The sequence below is a fragment of the Colobus angolensis genome, unplaced genomic scaffold (genome assembly GCF_000951035.1).
Source record: "Colobus angolensis palliatus isolate OR3802 unplaced genomic scaffold, Cang.pa_1.0 Scaffold12, whole genome shotgun sequence".
NCBI lineage: Eukaryota > Metazoa > Chordata > Mammalia > Primates > Cercopithecidae > Colobus > Colobus angolensis.
The window spans coordinates 10532455-10553195 of NW_012113141.1; the positions used below are offsets into that span (position 1 = coordinate 10532455).

At 41.0% G+C, this 20741-nt stretch overlaps 1 protein-coding gene across 16 annotated transcripts in view; it reads right to left on the minus strand.

Moving 5' to 3' along the window:
* Positions 1–20741, minus strand: part of KCNMA1 (potassium channel, calcium activated large conductance subfamily M alpha, member 1) — a 762545-nt gene that overhangs the window by 148210 nt on the left and 593594 nt on the right. For all 16 annotated transcript variants that reach the window (XM_011928774.1, XM_011928767.1, XM_011928759.1 and 13 more), the window contains one exon: positions 10289–10398. In XM_011928774.1, coding sequence (XP_011784164.1) covers positions 10289–10398 — 110 coding nt within the window. The remainder of the gene's footprint in view (positions 1–10288; positions 10399–20741) is intronic.

A 20741-nucleotide genomic window follows, 5' to 3' on the forward strand; every position in this document is an offset into this window, starting at 1 on the left:
ACAATGTGGGGTGGGCTTCCTGGTGGTTCAATTTAATCCCCTCAATATCCCTAAGAGAAAGCTATTACCCCAATTATTCAGACTTCTATTGATAGCTCCATTTTACACGTGATGAAACCAAGGATCAGAAAGTCGATGTAACTTGCCTAAGGTGTCTAGCTGATACCTGGCAGGATACACTACATCTCGATCTCCAGTGAAGCCTATTTTGTATTGGGAGAGACAGACAATAAGCAAATATACAAGTGAATAAATAATAAATTCCTAGATGATGACAAGTTCTATGTTGAAAATAAAATAACCTAAGAATATAAAGAGTAACTCACAAGAGGTATATCATCTGTGACGGTTCAGGAGGACCATTCTGAGGATGCAGGGAGCCCAACAGCATGATGAGAAGATACGGGGAAAGAGCTTTCTAGGAAGCAGAAACAGCAAGCACAAAGGCCCTAAGGCAGGGAAGAGCGCTGGGTATTTGAGGATCAGCAATAAATCCAGTAAGACTGCAGCTGAGTGAGCAAAGTCAAGTGTGACAGTGATTAGGTCAAGAAATGAGGTGGGAACAAGATCATGAGGTCGTTGCTTTCCAGAGCAAGGAGTCTGCAGCTTATTATAAGTGGAATTGGGGGATTTTAGTTGCTTTAAAATAGAAAAGTGACATAATCAGATGTGCTGGATATGGGGATGTGTTGCTTTCAAGGAAAGTACTGCTGAAGGCTTCATGCTCTCCAGGGAGTGAGACCAATTGCTCATTCCTACATGTGAGGTTGTGGTCCCCAGCACTGCCTTCAGCAGACAGTCAGATGTCAAAGGACCACTTATATCCAGGCATATCTGGGATCTTCTGTGATTTGCAGGTTTTCTGATTCCTGCCAGAAGATTCAAATGACCTGGGCTTTGTGCTGATTGGGCAGCTTGCTGAAACACCAACGCACATATCCGACTGCAGCTGGAAAATGCCTTCCTTAATTTATGTCCCAAAGAGCACTGATAACATGCACCCTTTATGGGACTGTTACTTCTGGAACTTAAATTGCTTTTAAAAATATATATATAGCTTATGCAATGTTTATTGAACCAAATTACCAAATTAAGTAACCACTTACCAATGTAAATAGTAGTTAAATACCAAAACATCAGGGAGAAGGCTGATCTTAAACTTAGTATGGATCGTGCAAAGGTTAATTTGCTAATATCCTATGAGCAGTGACCAGTCCAATTTGGGACTCTGGTAGTTCATGGGATCAAATATCGTCATTGCTATTATAAACCTAATCCCACTGGTAAGAAGGGAAGTAATAGTTCACAGTAATGGTGAATTATGTCTTCCTAGCTACTACAGTACCATTTACCAACTGGATATAAAAAGAAAAGAGTTTCCTACTACAAGAAAGTCCTAAAATCTATGTGGCCTTGTATTCATTCTTTAACCTTATACGGGATGGTCCTGCAGATCTGAGTCCTCTTCCAGTTTTAAATCCATAACGTCAAAACATTCAAATCCATACCTAAGATGATTCTACAATGCCTTATAGAAGTCCCTTTTTAAGAAGTCCTTTGACCCAAAACAAGCTGTTGCCCACTGGCCAAAGGAAAGGAGAGGGATAGAATGATGTGAACAGAGAGAACATAGGCAAGCCGTGCCACAACACAGATTTTCAGATTCAAGCCCTTCAAGACCGGCCGATCCTGCCCTTTCTAGGCAGATGACAAACTGAGGTCCAAACAGAGGAGAGCAACTAGGTCAAGGTCAATTGACTTTTATGTAAAACGCCAAAAGTAGAAATCAAGTCTTTGATGCAATGTGCTGCACAGATGCTTCTCATCAGAAGAGAGGAAATGTAGTGGCAGTCACAAGCCCAACAGGCAGACACATTCTGTTTGGTAAGTACAGTGTTTTTTAAAAAACTGTAAATAGATGCCAACAAGTGAATTCACATAAAAACTGGCTTTTCAGCTTTCCTTGAAAAATCAGATATGGCTACATTGGCACCACATTCTACATGGCTAAAAGGGTGTGAAGCACTTATCCCTCTGGATGGGATGTTTGTTCTCCAATGTGCCACAGTCCCCACCACTCTCTATTGTCTCAGATGGCCTCACTCTTCATTCTTTGTTGCTAACTGCCTGAACTTTACAGGTATCTAAGTTTTTAATCCCTACTATAATAGGTATCCTCTGGATATTGCAGAATACAAATCAAGTATAATAAACCATGATTTACACTGGAAGCAGAGCTATGGCTCCCTCTGTGAGTGTTCAAATCACACTTTTTTGTTAGATCCTGCCACAGAGAGTTGGCCAATGTCACAATCCTGGGCTTAAGGACTGCATCCTGTTGCAGAGATGCAGCCTCTATTGGAGGTGTCCCGTGGGGAAGAGCAGAGCAAGCTGAGTGAACAGGGGAGCTGGTGTGATAATGACTTGTTTACTTATCTCTTCCCTCTAGACTGAGTTTTTCCTGTACAGGATGCATGCTTTCCCTCACTGGCATTTTGCAAAGTTCAAAGTGTAAGCCTTCAGTAAAGGCTGAATAAATAAACGCATGCATGAATGGGGAGTAAATCTCATGAGTGGCTGGAGTGATGGAGAAAAGATAAAGTGGCAAACTAGGAAAGTCTATGCAGAGAAAGCTTGGAAGTCAGTACAGAATCATGAAATAAGCTGCTTCTTAGCTTGTCTTATTTGTTAGAAGCGGACAGATGGGAAAGGAAGGATACAGAAGGAAATAAAAGTAGTGATATGCTCTGGGAATCTAATTTTTGCCTTTGATCCACAATGCCAAGATGCAAGTCCAATTCTAAAATACAACAATTTGTCCTTGGGACCTTCTAGAGACCCTCTTACGCCCTTATGTACCCCTTACATTTTCAAGAATATATATACTTTCAGTCAACCCAAAACTGATGTTCTCTGGTTAAACATTTACTCGCATCACTCAGCACCATTTTTTGGTAAAGAAGAATGAGCATTAGCCATCTAATCCTTATTCTAATTCTGCCTTTACTCAACTTACAATGTTTCAACATATACAGGATTGGTGTGAAATCAGGAAGCAGGGTGAGGTGAGGTAAGGGGAAAAAAGGAAGCAAGAAACCCTTCACTATGTGATAAATGGGATAAAATCAGCCATAAGCTAGCAATAATTTAATTCTTGGTTCTAAAATAAAATGCCCCAATATGTCCAACGCAGGAAGCTGTTGCTGGTTGCAAAAATAATTACAGGGGAATAGAAATGACTTCTTTTTTCAAGAAAAAATGCCACTTGTCACAAAAAGGTCTTAAGCCCGCAATCGGCAATAAAACTGTTGTAATAACAAGTTAGATTGCTTTCTTGATAATTATTAAGTAGAGGTCTACCAAATTTGACAACGACATTATACAAAGCCTTTTTTTTTATTTTTTACTGCCAACATCATCTGTTAACTACAGTAGTTTCAACCCAGATGTTCCTGAACAAAGGCTCTTAAGAATTAGAGTCCAACTGTTTCTGTCTACCCAGAGGGAAATAAATTGTTCTTGCCATTAAATCAGCCCCCTTGACTGGAAAGATTACTTGCTGGTGTGAATTAAACATGGAAACCTGTCATAGAGTTTGCACCTTCAGGAAGAACATACAAAGAGGAGGTCTGGGGTTGTTGAAGAGGACTCACCCCACAAGTCAGATGAGGGAGGACGAAAGAAGCAACTGTCATCATTCCCCCTGAACCCAGCCCCACCCGAAGCACCAGCCCCTCTTCAGCTATCCAGAGGGCCCCAGGAATGTCAGGTTGGCACAAGTATTTGAAGTAGATACAGATACAAACAATGCACGTTGGGAGACCAGGTCTTCTGGATCAATGGGTTGGAATGGAAAAGATTCACATTCAGGAGCTTTAATTTAAAATGACAGGTCCTAGAAATCAAAATATCTAGGTAAAGAAACTTTGAAACATCAGGATTTCCAAGACTCAGCACCAAGAAAATAGAAGTGATTTAAAACGTTCATGGAAATGTTAAGACTCTATTTCTCTACGAAGCTTTGATAGGAGTGGAGTGGGAAGGTTTCAGAATATCCCCACCCTCTCTCCCACTTTCTTATTCTCTTTCTCTCTCTCTTTCATACACACACACACACACTCACACAGACACACCATCTCCACTAGCACACCTAAGACTGTAGAATTTAAAAATACATTACTTAATAGAGACAATTAACTTTTGCCTAAAGTGTGAAGAAACTGCATTTTTAGAGAGCCTTGCTATTATTGTTAATAAGAAACATAAAATGAAAGAAAAAACTGTGTGCTTGCTATGAGAACCCAATGTTGAGTCAAAGCCCAAGCATCCACCCCATTTCCAACAGAACTCCCTCCCTGACCACACCCAAGCGTCCACCCCATTTCCAACAGGACTCCTTCCCTGACCTCTCTGTAGAGAATTCTGGACCCACTACTGCCTCAGTAGCCTGTTACTGAGGATTTCAATAGACTTTAGGGTCAACGGTTTATTCACAAGCACATAGAAGGTCACCTCTTGGGTCTCTGTAGTAGAAATAACCACCAATACTGTATTCACATATCTATTCATATATGTTCAACCCTAATCACAGTACTCCCCAAACCAGTGGATGAATAGAGCCAGTTCTGTGAGGGGAAAATATTTTTTAAAAAATGAGATCTGCCAGGTGCAGTGGCTCATGCCTGTAATCCCAGCACTCTGGGAGGCCAAGGCGGGTGGAACGCCTGAGCTCAGGAGTTCGAGACTACCCAGGGCAACATGGTGAAACCTTGTATCTACTAAAACTCCAAAAAAATTAACCAGGTGTGGTGGTGCATGCCTCTAGTCCCTTGGGACTAGAGGCTACTTGGGAGGCTGAGGCAGGAGAATCTCTTGAGCCCCAGAGGACAAGGTTGCAGTGAGTCAAGATCACACTACTGCACTCCAGCTTGGGCTACAGAGTGAGACTCCATCTCAAAAAAAAAAAAAAAAAAAAAAAGAGAGAGAGAGCGAGCAAGATCTGAGTCTCTCCATAAATTCACTTAAAATGCTCATTTTTGCAGTCAGGCTAAAGAAATCTACCATATAACAATTGGGTCTGCCTGGTTTCTTTCTGCTCCATGTTCAAATTTAGATGTCTTTCTCTAAAAACTAATGATTTCACAGAACTCAAGTTCAACTAGCTACAGTTTTCATTGGGCAAGAGGCCCAGCTTTCTCCGGGCGGTCTTAAATTTTAAATTTCCCCAAGCTGCTGCTTTTTAAAGATCTGTCTGTGCAAAACAACATAGGTTGAGAGCATGATTTTCTGAATTTGGGAGGGGAGCACTGAATGCAGGGAGTAGAGGAGGGAATAGAGAATCCCCCTGCACGCTTAAACCAGCACAGTAGCATCCATACTAGCCTCTGGGCTTGGGGACAGAACTCCTGCCCTTCAGCACAGCTGGGGAAGATCTGATCACAGTTCGCCAAGTTACCCAGGCATTAAATACTCCACATCAAATCTGAATTTTAACTGCTCCATCAGCTGCAGAGGGACAGAGAGAGACACACACCATATTTTAAATACATCTTTTGTCCTAATCCCCTCTGAGCTGTAAAACCAGATACAATTCAGCTTTTATATTTTGCAAATGATGAATGACCGACTAACAAGCTCACCGTGAAATTCAGAACCTAGAACACAGTGTTCTTGAGGCAGCCCAACTGCTGAACCTGTGGTTTTCTGCAGTTCCTCCTTGTCCAGTCCCTCCCCTCCCCTCTGCCCTCCCTGAGGTAGGGGAGTGCACCCTCACTTTTGCAAGTGCGCATAAAAAACACTGTTATCAGTTTCCAAAAAAAAAAAATCACAAGTCAAAATAAATCTGATGCATCTCTTTCTCTCATCTAAAGAGGAAATCAATTTGCTCTAACTGGAAAATCTCGGAGACCTATGTGTTGAGAGCGCTCCCTATGGTACTGTGTGGCGCAGCATCCACTTAGAATATGCTCGTCCTTCTTTATCCCCCATCTGAATCAAAACTCCTGACAAGACACAGCTCAAATGTCATCGCTTCCAGGAAACACCCCCATGTCCCCCCAGCCTACAGGGAGATGTCCCTATAACTCTCAGCATCTCTATCCCAGCTGTGTGCATCTACCAAAGCACTTATCAGTGGGTGCCTAGGTCTTCTGAGGATGGGTACTATGTTCCTTAGCTGGACCGTAAACTCTGGAGGCAGCCAACCCAGGCAAACTGAATATTTTACTTGGCATTTGTTGGCATTTGTAAGTATTGCTATTAATCTTTTCATGCACACATATTTGATCAAATCTAGTAGGCAGTTTCCTCTAGAAGTGGCACCAAGCTTGGCACAATGATGCACATATCCCAATTCATTAAATATCTGGTTAATTGGTGACTAACTGATAAGAGAATTTACTAAAGGTTAAAAGTAAATATAAATTGGATACCCATATAGCTCACAATGTGTTTCTTTCTTTCTAAGTGCTTCTTTTATATTCAATGAGAAAGATAAATGGTAGAGGGAAAAGGAGAGGAGGGAGAGGGGGAAAAGACATTAACCAGTACTGACAGATAAGTCATAGCACTCCTATTTCAGAGAAGGAAATTGGGGTAAGCACCTGTAATGGTTAAATATTGTCAACTTGATTGAACTGAGGGATGCAAAGTATTGCTCCTGGGCGTATCTGTGAAGGTGCTACCAAAGGAGATTAACATTGGAGTCTGTGGACTGGGAGAGGCAGATCCATCCTCACTCTGGACGGGCACCATCTAATCAGCTGCCAGCATGGCTAGGATAATGCAGGCAGAAGAATGTGGAAGAACTAGACTTGTGGAGTCTTCCAGCCTTCATCTTTCTCCTGTGCTGGATGCTTCCTGCCCTTGAACATCACACTCCAAGCTCTTCAGCTTTTGGACTCTTGGACTTACACCAGTGATTTGCCAGGGGCTCTTGGGCCTTCAGCCACAGACTGAAGGCTACACTGAGAATCTCTTGGCTTGAAATTTTGATAGAGATAGCTTTCGGGGTGGCAGGACCTTCTGCCTCCACTGCCTCTTTTGTTCCCCTTCCTGTTCTCTTGGGAAACAACCTCAAATTTCACCCCTACATCCTGCTCCCATATCTTTTCATAGAATGACTCTCCTAGCTTCTGAGAAAACTCCAAGCTCTCCCAATCCCACCCTGCAAGGGAACATTTTGCCAGCCCAGAGAAAAAGCACATTTATTTCTTTCCATGCTTTAAGATGTTATTGGCTGCATATAGTTTTAGTGCAGCGCATAATTACAGAAACTGCTCTGAAAATCTGTATATTTTATCTGTGCTTTATGATACTCAGAATATTCCCCGATTCTTTTTCTTCTCTGTGAACCAGCTTAAAATATATTTTGGCATCCTTTGTGTCATTTTGAAATTGAATAGCCAATTCTTACTGTAATGAAAATACTTACGTGCCAGCCCAGTGATGTACAACACTACACTCTAATTACGGCTGTGCTTTAATTAACCTGAATTGAAGAGTGTTATCATTAAACTGCTGGTAACTTTGAGTTATGGCTTTTCTTTAATTTAAAGTAGAAAACACAGATAATTAAGCCTCCAGATAATCAAATGCTTGAGGAGAGCTTCAATGTTTCTGGAGGTTCCTAAATCTCATTAAATGTCCTTCCTTTATTGATCATTTCTACCTCTGCTGTATCATTGTATTAAACGAATAATAGCACTAAGTTGTACACATTCTCACTCACATCAGAAGTGGGATATATATATATTTTGGGAAATATATATCCCCCCAGAAGTGGGATATATATATATATATTCCAGAAGCTTTACTGAGCAAATACTAAATTATCTGACAACAATTTGTCTCCTCCTTGGGACATGTTCTAAATACTAAAATCAATCAAAGGGAATATTCACAGAGCCACTAGTGCCAGGTCTTGAGCTGGCTGAAGGCCAGTGAAGTTCCATACCACCCAGTGGGTCACGGTTGGCAAACTCACACATCCACAGGGCCAGGCCTGGGATTTATGTGTGAATCTGGCCTGGTTTAACATATCAGGGAGGAGTGACTACACGACTACACTGACCCCTTTGCTGCATCAAACTGGAGCCAGTTAGCATTCAGAGGAAATGTAGGTCTTGCACTGTCACATTAGATTTTCTAAAGAAGCCAGAAATCTAGTTTTTACGTGAAATACCACTATTTTGAAATATCAGCAATTAGTTTTTATGAAATTAAACACTAATGTAGTCAAACGTACCTTGTGAATATCTCATTTAGAGCCTGTAGGGGGAGCAGTCCTAACCCTCCAAGTTACCCGTGAGAGGAACCCACTCAGTTACCAGGAGCAGAGTCACAGAAGGGTGGAAAAGCAAGAAGGGCCTGGGGGTTGGGAAGGGAGCACTCTTGTTAGACACAAACACCAGTTAGGCCGGGGAAACCCCACAGCCAAGAAAGGGGGCTTGAAGGAGCCCCTGCTGACGCCCTCACCAGCCTAAGACTCCCTGCAGGAGCTGGCAGCTCGTCTATGTGCTCAGACCACCACCACATTAGAAAGACAAGGCTTCAGTTGCCTTTTTATAAAACTAGCTTCCGTTAAAAAGCCTGCTTTCCCCCAGGGCTTTCTATCCTAGGCAGGCCAAGCTCCAAGGAGGGGGAGATCCCCTGGGACAGCCTCAGTGTTCCAGGACCCAATGCCTCTGAATGGTTAACTCCTCTCAGTGGCAGGAAGAGAAATAGCTCTCAAAGAAAGGCACACATGGGAGTCACAATAGGGCATCCATTTTCAGAAAATAACTCCTTCCGAATCAATTACCTATTCATTTTTCCAGTCCATTTAGCATTTAAACTTTCGCTTAGAGACAGGGTGAGAAATTTCAGTAAACAGCCAAACCATTTTGGATTGCTTAGGGTCTGGGCCCAGGGACTGACAGAGTGCACATGCTGTGTTCAGTGACAGGAGGCTCCAGGTAAACAGGAAGCCACCAAGCGCTCCGCCTCCCTCCCTCCTGCATACAGAAAGAAAACCGCGATACAGAGGAGGCCAAGGGCACCCAGGATTGTCCTCTCCTTTGGGGTAAAGCCCAATCGGTTTTGTTTGGATGTCTTCAGACCTCTCTTTCGGGAAGGTGATTTGGTTTGTAAGTAGGCAGGAAGCGCAAGCAAATGGCTTTTCTTCCTCAGCCCAGTGAGCTCCCAGATCCCCCTGTTTTTCCCCAGTGAGAAGAACACTTGTCAAATCCTTTGCTAAGGTGTCAGGAGATCAGGCTTAATGTTTCACCAACCTCAGGGAGTTTGTGTTTTCAATGGGCACAAAGACCTCGTTCATCTTAAACTCAACATCTGAGATTATTATTTTTTATTATTTTAGAGATATAATCTCACTGTTATCCAGGCTGGAGTGCAGTGGCGCAATCATAGCCCACTGCAGCCTCAGCCTCCTGGGCTCAAGCAATCCTCCTATCCCAGTCTCTAGAGTAGCTAGGACCATATGTGTGTGCCACCACACACCCGGTTCAAGACACCAGGCTAGTCTTGAACTCCTAGCCTCAAGTGATCCTCCCACCCCAGCTTCCAAAAGTGCTGCGATTACAGACATGAGGATTCTAAGTGAGGAATCTGAGGCACTGTCATGCCTCACGGCAGACACGTAGAGCTCTTGAGGTCATCCCCCATAGATGACCATCTATTCTACCTGCAGTGGCCATGGCAGGTGGCTTTGATCCATCCTGCTGAGCCAGTAGAAAGAGAAGCTAAGACTTGTTATTATTATAACATGGCAGTTGCCTCTGTGGGGGCTCAAGGCCTCCTTCTGTATATTTGGTTCCACATTTCCTCAGCAAAGGGTGAAAGCACTTTGAATGGCTTTATTGCAGTAGCTTCTCTGTTGTCTCTATGATCAGACTTGATTGGAAGACAGATTAAAATTCCTTTCATTGAGGGGCTGGCAAGATTTGTTTTGCCCTATTAGAATCAGACAGGCAGGGGTTTATGCCACTGTTCATAAACGTGTCTACATCACAGGAGGCATGCAGGATAACTGTAGTTCATAAATTAGCATAAATGATGAATCCAAGTCCAAGACTCTCAGGCCTGTCAAGAAAAGTGGGGCCAGTGGAAATTTCCCAGGCGGAGACCATGTAATGACCCACCCTTCTGTTCTTCACATGGGGCCGAGCACACAGGATACCCTTAGCAATTGTCAAGTGCTCCGACTGTACCCAGCAGAGGTGGGAGGCTTTCTTGCAAGGGGCACATTCGATATCCCTGAGAGCCAAAGAGTATCCAGTTAATGGTCACTTACTCACAAACAGTAGGGAAGGACAGACCCACGAAGGCACTGGAGAGATATTCTGTGTACATTTCATTTGAGACTCCTTCCAAGTAGTATTTCTGCCACGTGTCTTCCTCAATCTGAAGGAAAGGAACACATGCGGAGAGTTTAAAATATGACGGTGGGCTGTAAAAGGGAAACCTGAGTTATAATCTCAGGCAAACAAATGAATGCGCTGGTTAGATAATGGTGACCTTTTCGGCAATCAGGAACACAGCCTCTGCACCCATATAAAGCCTTCAGTGACCCTAAATTCATAAAATGTGTGCCCTCTAAAATACCACTTCTTTTTTAACCTGTGTGATTTCTTTCCTTTTTTTTTTTTTTTTTTTTTAATACAGAGTCTTACTGTTGCCTAGGCTGGAGTGCAGTGGATCATAGCTCACTGCAGCCTTGAACTCCTGAACTGAAGCAATCCTCCTGCCTCAGCCTCTGGAGTAGCTGGGACTATAGGTGTGCATCACCACACCTGGCAATTTTTTTCTTTTTTCTTTTTTTTTTAGATACAGGGTCTTGCTATGTTGCCCAGGCTTGTCTCAAACTCCCAGCCTCAAGTGATTCTCCTGCCGCTGCCTCTCAAAGTCCTGGGATTACAGGTGTGAGCCACTGTACCCAGTCTTTAATCTGTATGACTTCTAATGGTGTGGAGACATGGGCACTCACCCACAACATTAGTGGGCAAGGAAATTGATACAACTGTTTTGAAGAGCAATTTTGCAATTACTATCAAAATTTATAAAAGTACATAGTATTTTACACAACAATTCCGTTTTAAGTATTCATGGCAAAGAAACAGGAAAACATAGGTTAAAAAAACATACAAGAACATCCTTTCTATTCATGAAAAATGGGAAATAACCATAAATGGCACACATACAATGGAATACTAAGAAGCAATTAAAAATTATAATGAAAATGTATACCTGTTCATGTATAAATTCTGTAAAAAGGCACATTATAAAATAGTGTATATAATCTGATCCTATTTTTTAGATGCCCTATAGTTATCTGAGTGTTTGTAAAGCCATAAAAAAAATCTAGGAAACTTTATATCAAAACACTAACAGTTGTTACCTCTGAGTGGTAGAATGATACTTTTTTCTCTGTAGATTCCTGTATTGTCGAAGGCTTTTATAATGAGCATGTACATATTATAATGAAACAGTATATTTCTACTTTGCACAAAATGACAGATTTTTCTGACCTCACAAGGAATATCAGAAAAGGTAAAATGTTAGTTTCAGAGAGGTCTTGCTCCAAATTTCATTAAAATATGCATTTTCTCTCAGTAGTCAAGTTTAGTTGGTTTTCCCAGCAATCCTCTTCATGCTGGGTATCTCTGGAAGGATGTCACAGTGTAGTAAATGTTCTTTTTTTTTTTGAGACGGTCTTGCTCTGTCACCTAGGCTGGAGTGCAGTGGTGGGATCTCAGCTCACTGCAATCTCTGCCCCCTGGGTTCAAGAGATTCTTTTGCCTCAGCCTCCTGAGTAGCTGGAATTGCAGGTGTGCACCACCATGCCCGGCTAATTCTTGTATTTTTGGTAGAGATAGGGTTTCACCATGTTTGCCAGACTGATCTCAAACTCCTCACCTCAAGTGATCTGCTGGCCTCGACCTCCCAAAATTCTGGGATTACAGGCATGCACCACCGCTGCGGGCTTACAATGAAGTCAATCTTTAGAAACTGGTGAATTACAAGGAGAATGTTGAGCCACTTTGGGAGCTTAGGGATCTCACAGGCCTCCCTGAGGGAAGGAGGGCAAGCTGTGTGTCTTTGGCTGCAACCTCTCAGGCTTCCCTTCCAGTGGGGGCTTGGGTAAGAGGAAGATGAGAGGAAGCCACCCCGCCAACAGGAAGTGGCTCTTTAGAACGTCTTGTGCTGATCTTGTATTCAAAGGCATCTTGCCTGTGGCCAGTCAGTTAACTGGGAGAAATGCAACAAGTGGATCAGAAGGGGACCTAGGAACAGTGGGCAAGGATACACCTACCATCTACTTGGTGATACTCCAGCATACAAAAGCCGGAAAATAATTAGAAATAAACTGAAGGCTCCCTGACTCTGTGCTTTCTGTCTGTTTTTTTGCTCAGTCTGGGTGATTAGATTATGTAGGTTAACCTCATTTGTTTGAGCTGCTTCCAACCCACTCCCACAGGTGAGACATTAGCTAGGCAGTGCTGCTGGGTATGAGCTACAAATTGGCCTTTCCCAGAGTGGGGTCCTTAAAAAAAAAGTCACTCAACCAATTCTATTGCTAAATGGTATGATTTTAAAAATTAACTGCAATGTGTTTAGCTAAGCATGAACTTTTTAATTTCTCCAAACCATAGGATCTCAATAATTTTTTTTGAATAAAAGATATGCTTGACTTATAAACAAAGGTCACTAACTAATTTGAAGAAAGCCTAATCTGCCTTAGTAAAAAAAAATGTTGGAATATAGAATATTTGGGAAACAGTATTAGCATAATTTGTTTTATTAATGAATTGGATACTATATGAGGTCTCACTAATTATAAATCCCCATACTAGAGCCTTATGGGCAAATAGTATTCCTGAAGTAAAAGAATTCGGCCTGTTCTTTTCATATGTGTTCTTTTATAATGTGTTGTTTATGGTCTAGTTTAAATACAACAACTGATTATCAAAAATAATGAAAATATAAACCTTGATTATCAATCATTGGTGGTATTCCTTAACTAATGTGGTTTTAACAAAGTTCTTTTAGTTTTGTTCAGAATTTCATGCCTTTGTGTCCTAATGAAGCTATTCTTTATACCAAATTTTATTGTAGGTGAATCACTAAACTTTCTAAATAAGAAGGAACACATTCTTTGTAGGGTAACAATATCATTCATGTTTGTTTTGAATTTAGCAAAAATTGTTTTATTGAGTCATTCATTCAGCAATTATTGATTGCATGTATTTTTCATCTTAGGATCTGTTCTAGTTTCTGATTAAATCAAAACTGGTATTTACTTCCCCATATTTTTCTCTTTGCTGGAGAAAGCACCAGATATATCTGATTATGATATACCTGACCACATATATCTGACTTTTAATGATTTTTCCATATCTTTTTTCCTGCAAGTTTGCCTTTGTGGCTAATCGGAAATGCTTGAGGACTAAAAGTCAAATAAGTAGAAAAAAGTACAGAATGTTCTAGAAAACAAAATGCCTTTTCCACATCCTTGTGTAGACCTGCAGATAATCTCTACACACTAGACCTAGTAGCATCGAATCAACTGAATAAATGCTGGGGCATTTAAATCCGTTGTCATCGCCATCTGTTTGAGATTTCCACATCTTTAACACTATTTCCATATGGATAGTCAATATGTTTTTGAGGTTTCTGGTAAAGGAATTTCACTTTTAAAAGAGGCTAAAATTGCTAATTGAATTACACTGTCATCTTCTCAAGCACTGTATGTAGTTGGTGGGAATGTAAAGTGGCACAGCCACTGTGGAAAACAGTATGGTGGTTCCTCAAAAAATTAAACATAGAATTACCACTGGATTCGTAATTCCACTTCTAGGCATACATTCAAAGGAAATGGAAGAAGCATCTCAAAGAGATATTTGTACACTCATGCTCACAGCACCATTAGTCATAATATCCAAGAGGTGGAAGCACCCCAACTGTCCATGGACAGATGACTAGATAAACAAAGTCTGGTAATTTACAATGGAATATTATTCAGTGTTAAAAAAGAAGAAAATTCTGACACATGCTACAACATGGATGACCCTTGAAGGCATTATGCTAATTGAAATAACCCAATCACAAAAAGGGCAACTATGTTATGATTCCACTTACATGAGGTACCTAGAGTCCTCAAATGCATAGAAACAGAAAGTAGGATGGTGGTTGCCAGGGGTTGGAGGGAGAGGGAATGGGGAGTCATTGTTTAACTGAGACAGAGTGTCCATTTTACAAGATAAAAAGAGTTCTGGAGGTGGATGGTAGTGATGGTCACACAACCATGTGAATGTACCACTGAACTACACGCTTAAAAATGATTAAGACCAAATTTTATATGAGTATTTTATCACAATTAAAAAGATTTTTAAAACCCTTATGTAAAACATAAGAGCAGGAGAATCAGTAATTATAATTAATGCTGAGACCATTTAATCCTTAAGTCATGCCAGAACAAGGACAGGAATAGGCTGATCACATCAGACGAGTCAGGAGTGAGAACCCAGAGTCATGACATCATAGCACATCGCAAACGCAGCAACAGAACCTCAGTCCTTATACCGACCCAAGGGCTGAAATTGTCACCTTCTATCAAGGTTACTATTCTAAGTCTCGAGTGTGATATCTTCGACTTATTTTTGAAAAGCAAAAACAAAAGTGTACATTTCTCATACAGTGCATTCTTAGGACAGAAAAAATGTCAGTGCAAAATATATTGAATTTAAATCCTTGGCCACAGCTGTAATCCCAGCACTTTGGAAGGCTGAGGCAGGAAGTTTGAGGCTAGATGTTTGAGACCAGCCTAGGCAACATAGCAAGACCCCGTCTCTACAAAAAATTAAAACATTTGCCGCATGTGGTAGCACATCCCCGTAGTCCCAGCTACTCAGGAGGCTGAGGCAGGAGGATAGCTTGAGCCCAGGAGTTCAAGGCTGCAGGGAGCTATGATTGTACCACTGCACTCCAGCATGGGCAACAGAGAGAGATCCTGTCTCTAAAATAAATAAATAAAACCTTGTGTTTAATACTAAGAAAATGAAAGTGAACAAAGAAATCTGGACCAGGTGAAGGGAGTTATTGTCATTATGAATTCCCCTTTTATAGATGATAAAACTGAGGCACAGAGAGGTTAAGAAACCTGCTGACAGTCACAAAGTGAATCCGTGGTACAAACAGGATTCAGAGTTCACACTCTTAACCATCCAACACAAAGATAGAGGGGTTAGGATTTGGGCAGATGGGGAGAATTTGCTGCGTACAAGTACCTAAGAGGGAAATATCAAATTTCAAAACCGAAGCCCGTCAAGCACTCAAAAGCCCAAACTCTATAGCCCATGACTTTAAGAGACATCTAGCAAGGAGTAATAATCCATTTTGGCTCTAGCTGAAAGGGTGGTTCAAGCCTCCTCTCAGAGCATAAAAGGGTGGTTTCTGTCACACAAAATGGAAACTTCCTAGCCTACAACTTCTTTCCTAAAATAGTACATGCTGTTCCCCACATTTGTGTTGTCAATGTATTTTTAACTGTAATGTGAAGACACACTTCTCAGCAGAAAAAATGAAGGAATGGGACCAAAATGACTTAGGGAAAGGTGCCAGAATTAATTTGCCAGCCATTCAGCAATCAGTCAAAGGCAGAGCATTTCCTGAGGCAGCAATTTATCCTTTGGCTGTCACATCAAACCCCAGCTGTTTTAGAAGAGTGCCTAGCAAAGATGAGCAGGTGATGCTCTGTGGGTCCTTATTCATCAAATACACACGGGATCATCAGTGAGAACAGGGGATTGAGCCAATGAACTAGCTTGCCTACACCTCTTACTGTCTTATTTATCTACTCTTCATTATCTAATTTTTCAACCAGTCTAGTTGAACCTCCCAAGCAAATGGTTTCACACCAATCCGTGAGCAGACAGCTCCCGCATCAAATATACCCTCCAACTGGAAACCTCAGCCTTGGCTCCGTGGGAAGTCATACCTTCCTGATCCCACGTTCCGCATGTGTCACTAATGGTGGGTTGGTAATGATGCCTTTTATTTTTTATGCTTCCTCTGATTAGAGTGAAACTGTGTTTCCCTAATGCTAACAGCCCGGTGGATGTGAAAAATTCAACTCTCCTGGCTGGGAGTGTGTTACAGCCATCAGGATTTCTGTTCCCAGTAAAGAGTCTGAATAACTGTGTTGATTACAGCCAAGTAATCTTGCAAAAGTCCATCTCTACCCGTGAAGTCATACAAATAATTCCAAAGACTGTCATATACCAGTCCTTATTTAATTGAAAACAGGCATACTCTTTTAATCCAAATATATATTATAGTATGTATATCAAAAGTAAAGAACTAAAAGGAAATTATAAAAAGCCAATGACCATTATGTTAATAGCTGCAATAAGAAGAGATGAGTCATAACATATACACACTAACACTGCCCAAAACGGTTAGAAGGTTAGTGTATTCACAAGAACTTATTAGATTTACTGTTTTTAAAAAGTCTATCTGAATTTTCAGTGAATATTCTTCTTGTAAAGGATCCACAGTTTTAAATCTTAGAAGTGCTTAATCAGAATTAGCCGCATTTGAATGAATATTTATATATATAAATTACACAATACATTGTCACTGTCCTTTATAATAAGATTGTGTGAAACAGAATGCAGTCATATGAACTGACTGGCATATCTCAGATGCCATTAAAACGTTATTTATCTTGACCCCATCCCCCAAGAAAACCCCACAAAATGTGTCAAGTCTTTGCCTACAATACTAAACATGAAATAAAAATTGATGGGCTCTAGTTGATGAATGTTTGAGCTGGTTACTAAAATGGATGAGGGGTCATTTGTATCCATTCCTCAACAGCATGCTCTGTCAAGGGGAAAAGTTTAATTGAATCTTGCGTTTTCTCATTTCTTGCTGAAAAGTACGATGTTAAGGCCAGCAAGGCATTAAGAAGACTTCATCATGAGACTTGTCAGATTCTCTCCTCCTCTATTTCCCTCTATGTTCCAATGTCAACCAACTTGCCCCAGTTTTTATCAAAGGGCATGTGGTTATCTCCTTCTCCACCTCTTCTTAGCCTCTTCGTTCTTCAGTATAATTGCAAATCCTAAAAGCAATTCATAGAATAAACAAAATGAAATGTTTGAGTCTTGCTAGCTGAGGTTTCAAATGGTGCCAGCACAGATAATGCCTCGCTGCACAGCTTTCTGGGGTGGAGCGAACTAGTGATCAAGTTGAAGCCAAAGGAAGAAAGCAGAAGAGAATAGTGATTTGCACCTTTTCAGAATGTATTTCTTCTCTGTGCCAAACTGCATCTCAATGCTGAACTTCTTGGATGTGGACTCAGTTCAGCTGCCTTTCCGAAAGTTGCTTGGATTTCAGGGACTCCATAACAATTTGGCATTCCACAATTATGGCCTATTTCAGAGAGCATTTTCCAGAATGTGTGAATAGGACAAAAAGATCTCAGATTTTTCCAAAGGCTTCAGGACAATGTCAGTTAAAACAATTTTGGGGGGATTTGATGGAATGCCAGAAAACTGGCTGCTTCAGCCATGAACAAATAAATAAACAACTCCAAATATTAATTTCGGAGTGGACTTGGGCCAAATCTCTTACTCCCAGACAAGTAGGCTGCAGACTATCAAATGAGATTTCTTCCATCAGGCACTATGAAAAAAGAATCAGCCCACATGAGGTGTTCAGAGAGAGATTAAAAGACAGCACCAGAATACATGGCATTTTCCCGCACTCCATTATCCCAACCAGGATTATTTCTGGAAAGACAGAGTGCCCGAGGAAATGAAGGTAAAGGAGGGGTTAACAGCAAGAGTGATATGAGAACTTTTTAAAATAATAATTATTGAGAAAATTTTTTAAAGTGTTACACATGTGGCAGAAAACTGGTCCTTCCTTTTTAACGCGTAGAAGGTTTTGCCACCCTCTCCTTAATTTTCTCTCCAATATAGAAAACGTGTTTACAGTTAAGAGACCTTTTTAAAGATGGGTCTATTCACTCTCTGTCCAAATAGGAATTCGGTTTTGCAACCTTACTAATAGTAAAGAACATCTTTACATGTCCTTCAAATAATAACATTTCTTAAAAATACCACTGAAAATAATTATTTGGGTAAATTGAGCAGGAAGTAAATGTTTTCAGGCAGGTATCTGCCAAACCAACCTCAGGATAGTTCAGCTTCGTATGCAAGGTTTTCCAGGGCAGCCCTTCTCACCCCATCTGAGATGAGGGACCAGGGTTTAGCTTTTATTTCTAATATCAATTTTTTTGCAAAATCTAATAAAAATGAATTACAGGCCAGGCACTGGCTCACACCTGTAATCCCAGTACTTTGGAAGGCCAAGGCAGGAGGATCGTTTGAGCCAAGGAGTTTGAGACCTGTCTGGGCAACATGATGAGACAATAAATCAATCAATCAATCAATAAATAAATAAGAATTACCAAAAAAAAAGAAAAGATAATATGTGAGGTACAAATCCAAAATTTTTATCATAGATTCACAACCCACATAAAATTAATCCATCCAATTGTTTTGAAAGTTTCTAAGCACTTACTCTCATCTTCTGTACTTAACTCATCATGGATGAGTATCAAATAGCTCACAGTCCCCATCCATGGACCATGGACCACACTTGGAACTGTGCTGGTTCACAACATGGCACCACTCTGTTTTAAAAATCTAACTTCCCACAATTTCCCCTGCTCCAGAAAGGCAGAATTATTCTCAACTAATACTTCACAGAATGAACTTGACAAAACTTAATAGCAGGTGTTATCTGAAACAAAGAAGAATGGGGAGGGGATTCTGTAGTGGCCCCTACTAGAATGTGGGAAATGTCGAAGGCACAGATTTTTACCTGAATCTCCACTGCCTGGAACCATGCGTGGAACATAGTCATAGCTCAATAATAGTTTCTGAATGAATGAAATGAACTTGGGAAGCACAGAATTTAACAAAGCCAACTTGTTTTATTTAATTTTATTATTTTACTTTTAGTGCAATGCTCCTTAAAGTATTTAACATGTTAAGAGGAACTGTAAATCTCCAAGGGGGGATCATGACTTTTTTTTTTTTTTGAGATGGAGTCTGGGTCTGTCACCCAGGCTGGAGTGCAGTGGCGCAATCCTGGCTCACTGCAAGCTCCGCCTCCCGGGTTCACGCCATTCTCCTGCCTCAGCCTCCTGACTAGCTGGGACTACAAGCGCCTGTCACCATGCCCGGTTAATTTTGTTTCTGTATTTTTGGTGGAGACGGGGTTTCACCGTGTTAGCCAGGATGGTCTCGATCTCCTGACCTCATGATCCACCTGCCTCGGCCTCCCAAAGTGCTGGGATTACAGGCGTGAGCCACTGCACCTGGCCGGAACATGATATTTCATCACAGAATCCTTTATTTCAAGGAGCAGCTCAAGAAGATGGGAAATACTAATCTAAAAACTTCCTCTCGTGACTTCCCATCCTGAAATCTCTGTTTCCCTTGATCCTTCTATCACAAATATGTCTCTCTATGACCTTTTTCAGTTGTCAAAATCCAATGCTTCCTGTAACTTTCAAGTCATAAACTACCTCCTCTCTGAGGCCTTTCCTCATTTCACCAATGTGCTGTGCTGTCCCTGCTTTAATGGGAATAGTAACTGCACATATCTCTCAGGAGGCAGTGAGGGCTGAATGAGATGATCAGTACAGAATGCTTAGAACAGTACCCGACACTTAGTAAGTGCTCCATGTGTGGTGATTAGCATTAAGTACTATCACAGCATTTGACTCCCCTGACATCTGAAGAGAACTACAATGAAGTAGAATTCCATTTCCGTATCGACTGAAAGCTCCTTAAAGGAAGGGCTGTCTTACTCAGGTCTGTATCTTCTAGAACAAGCAGTACAGTACTTTGCAAATAAGAGGTGCTGAGTTAATATATGCTGAGTTGAACTAAGCAAGATAAAACTGGAGAAAGAGACCTAAACAAACAAGAACAATTTTTCCAGGCACCTAATCATAAGTAAGCATGAATAACTTCATAGCATTTAGTGGGACATGAAGTCAACCAATTCTGCTTCTGAGCGTGGAAAAAAATTCTGCACTCTTAGGATCTACCAGGGAGTATGTATAACTGGGTCATTTTTACACTTCCAAAAAAACTTCTTAGTATGAGCAATATTTTCTGGGAAATTTTTCATTATGGAACATCTTGGGCTTCTTAGCAAGTGGCTTATGGTTTTCTAAATTCTAAATCCAATAACTTGGAGGCTTGAATTTGAAAGACAAAACTCTCAAGAACTGGTATATTGCCACCAATCTAACTGGAGTTATTCCTACTAGCTAGAAGTCCTGCCTGCATTCCTCTGGGAGAGGAAGCCCCGTCCCTCCCCATCTCATGCCTATTCTATCTTCCCCTTGTGACTCAGCCCTCCTTGTCTTCTCCTTGTCTTCATTTTTCAGGTTCCAAAGTAAAGTCAAACAACAATTCAACAGGAAGTAGATTGAGCCCAGGGAAGGTGATATTTGGCAAGTTCATTACCCCTAAATTCTAAAATTGAGGCCAAAACAATCTTTTCCAAAAAAAAAAAAAAAAAAAAAAACTGGGAGAAGAGGAAGGGAGTTAGAAAGAACGTTTGAATCCACATAGGAATGAGGAGCTTGCTTTTGATGACACAAAAAAACTAGAGAGTTGCCTGTGCCTTTGAAGGATCTTTACTATTTTAGACAGTTT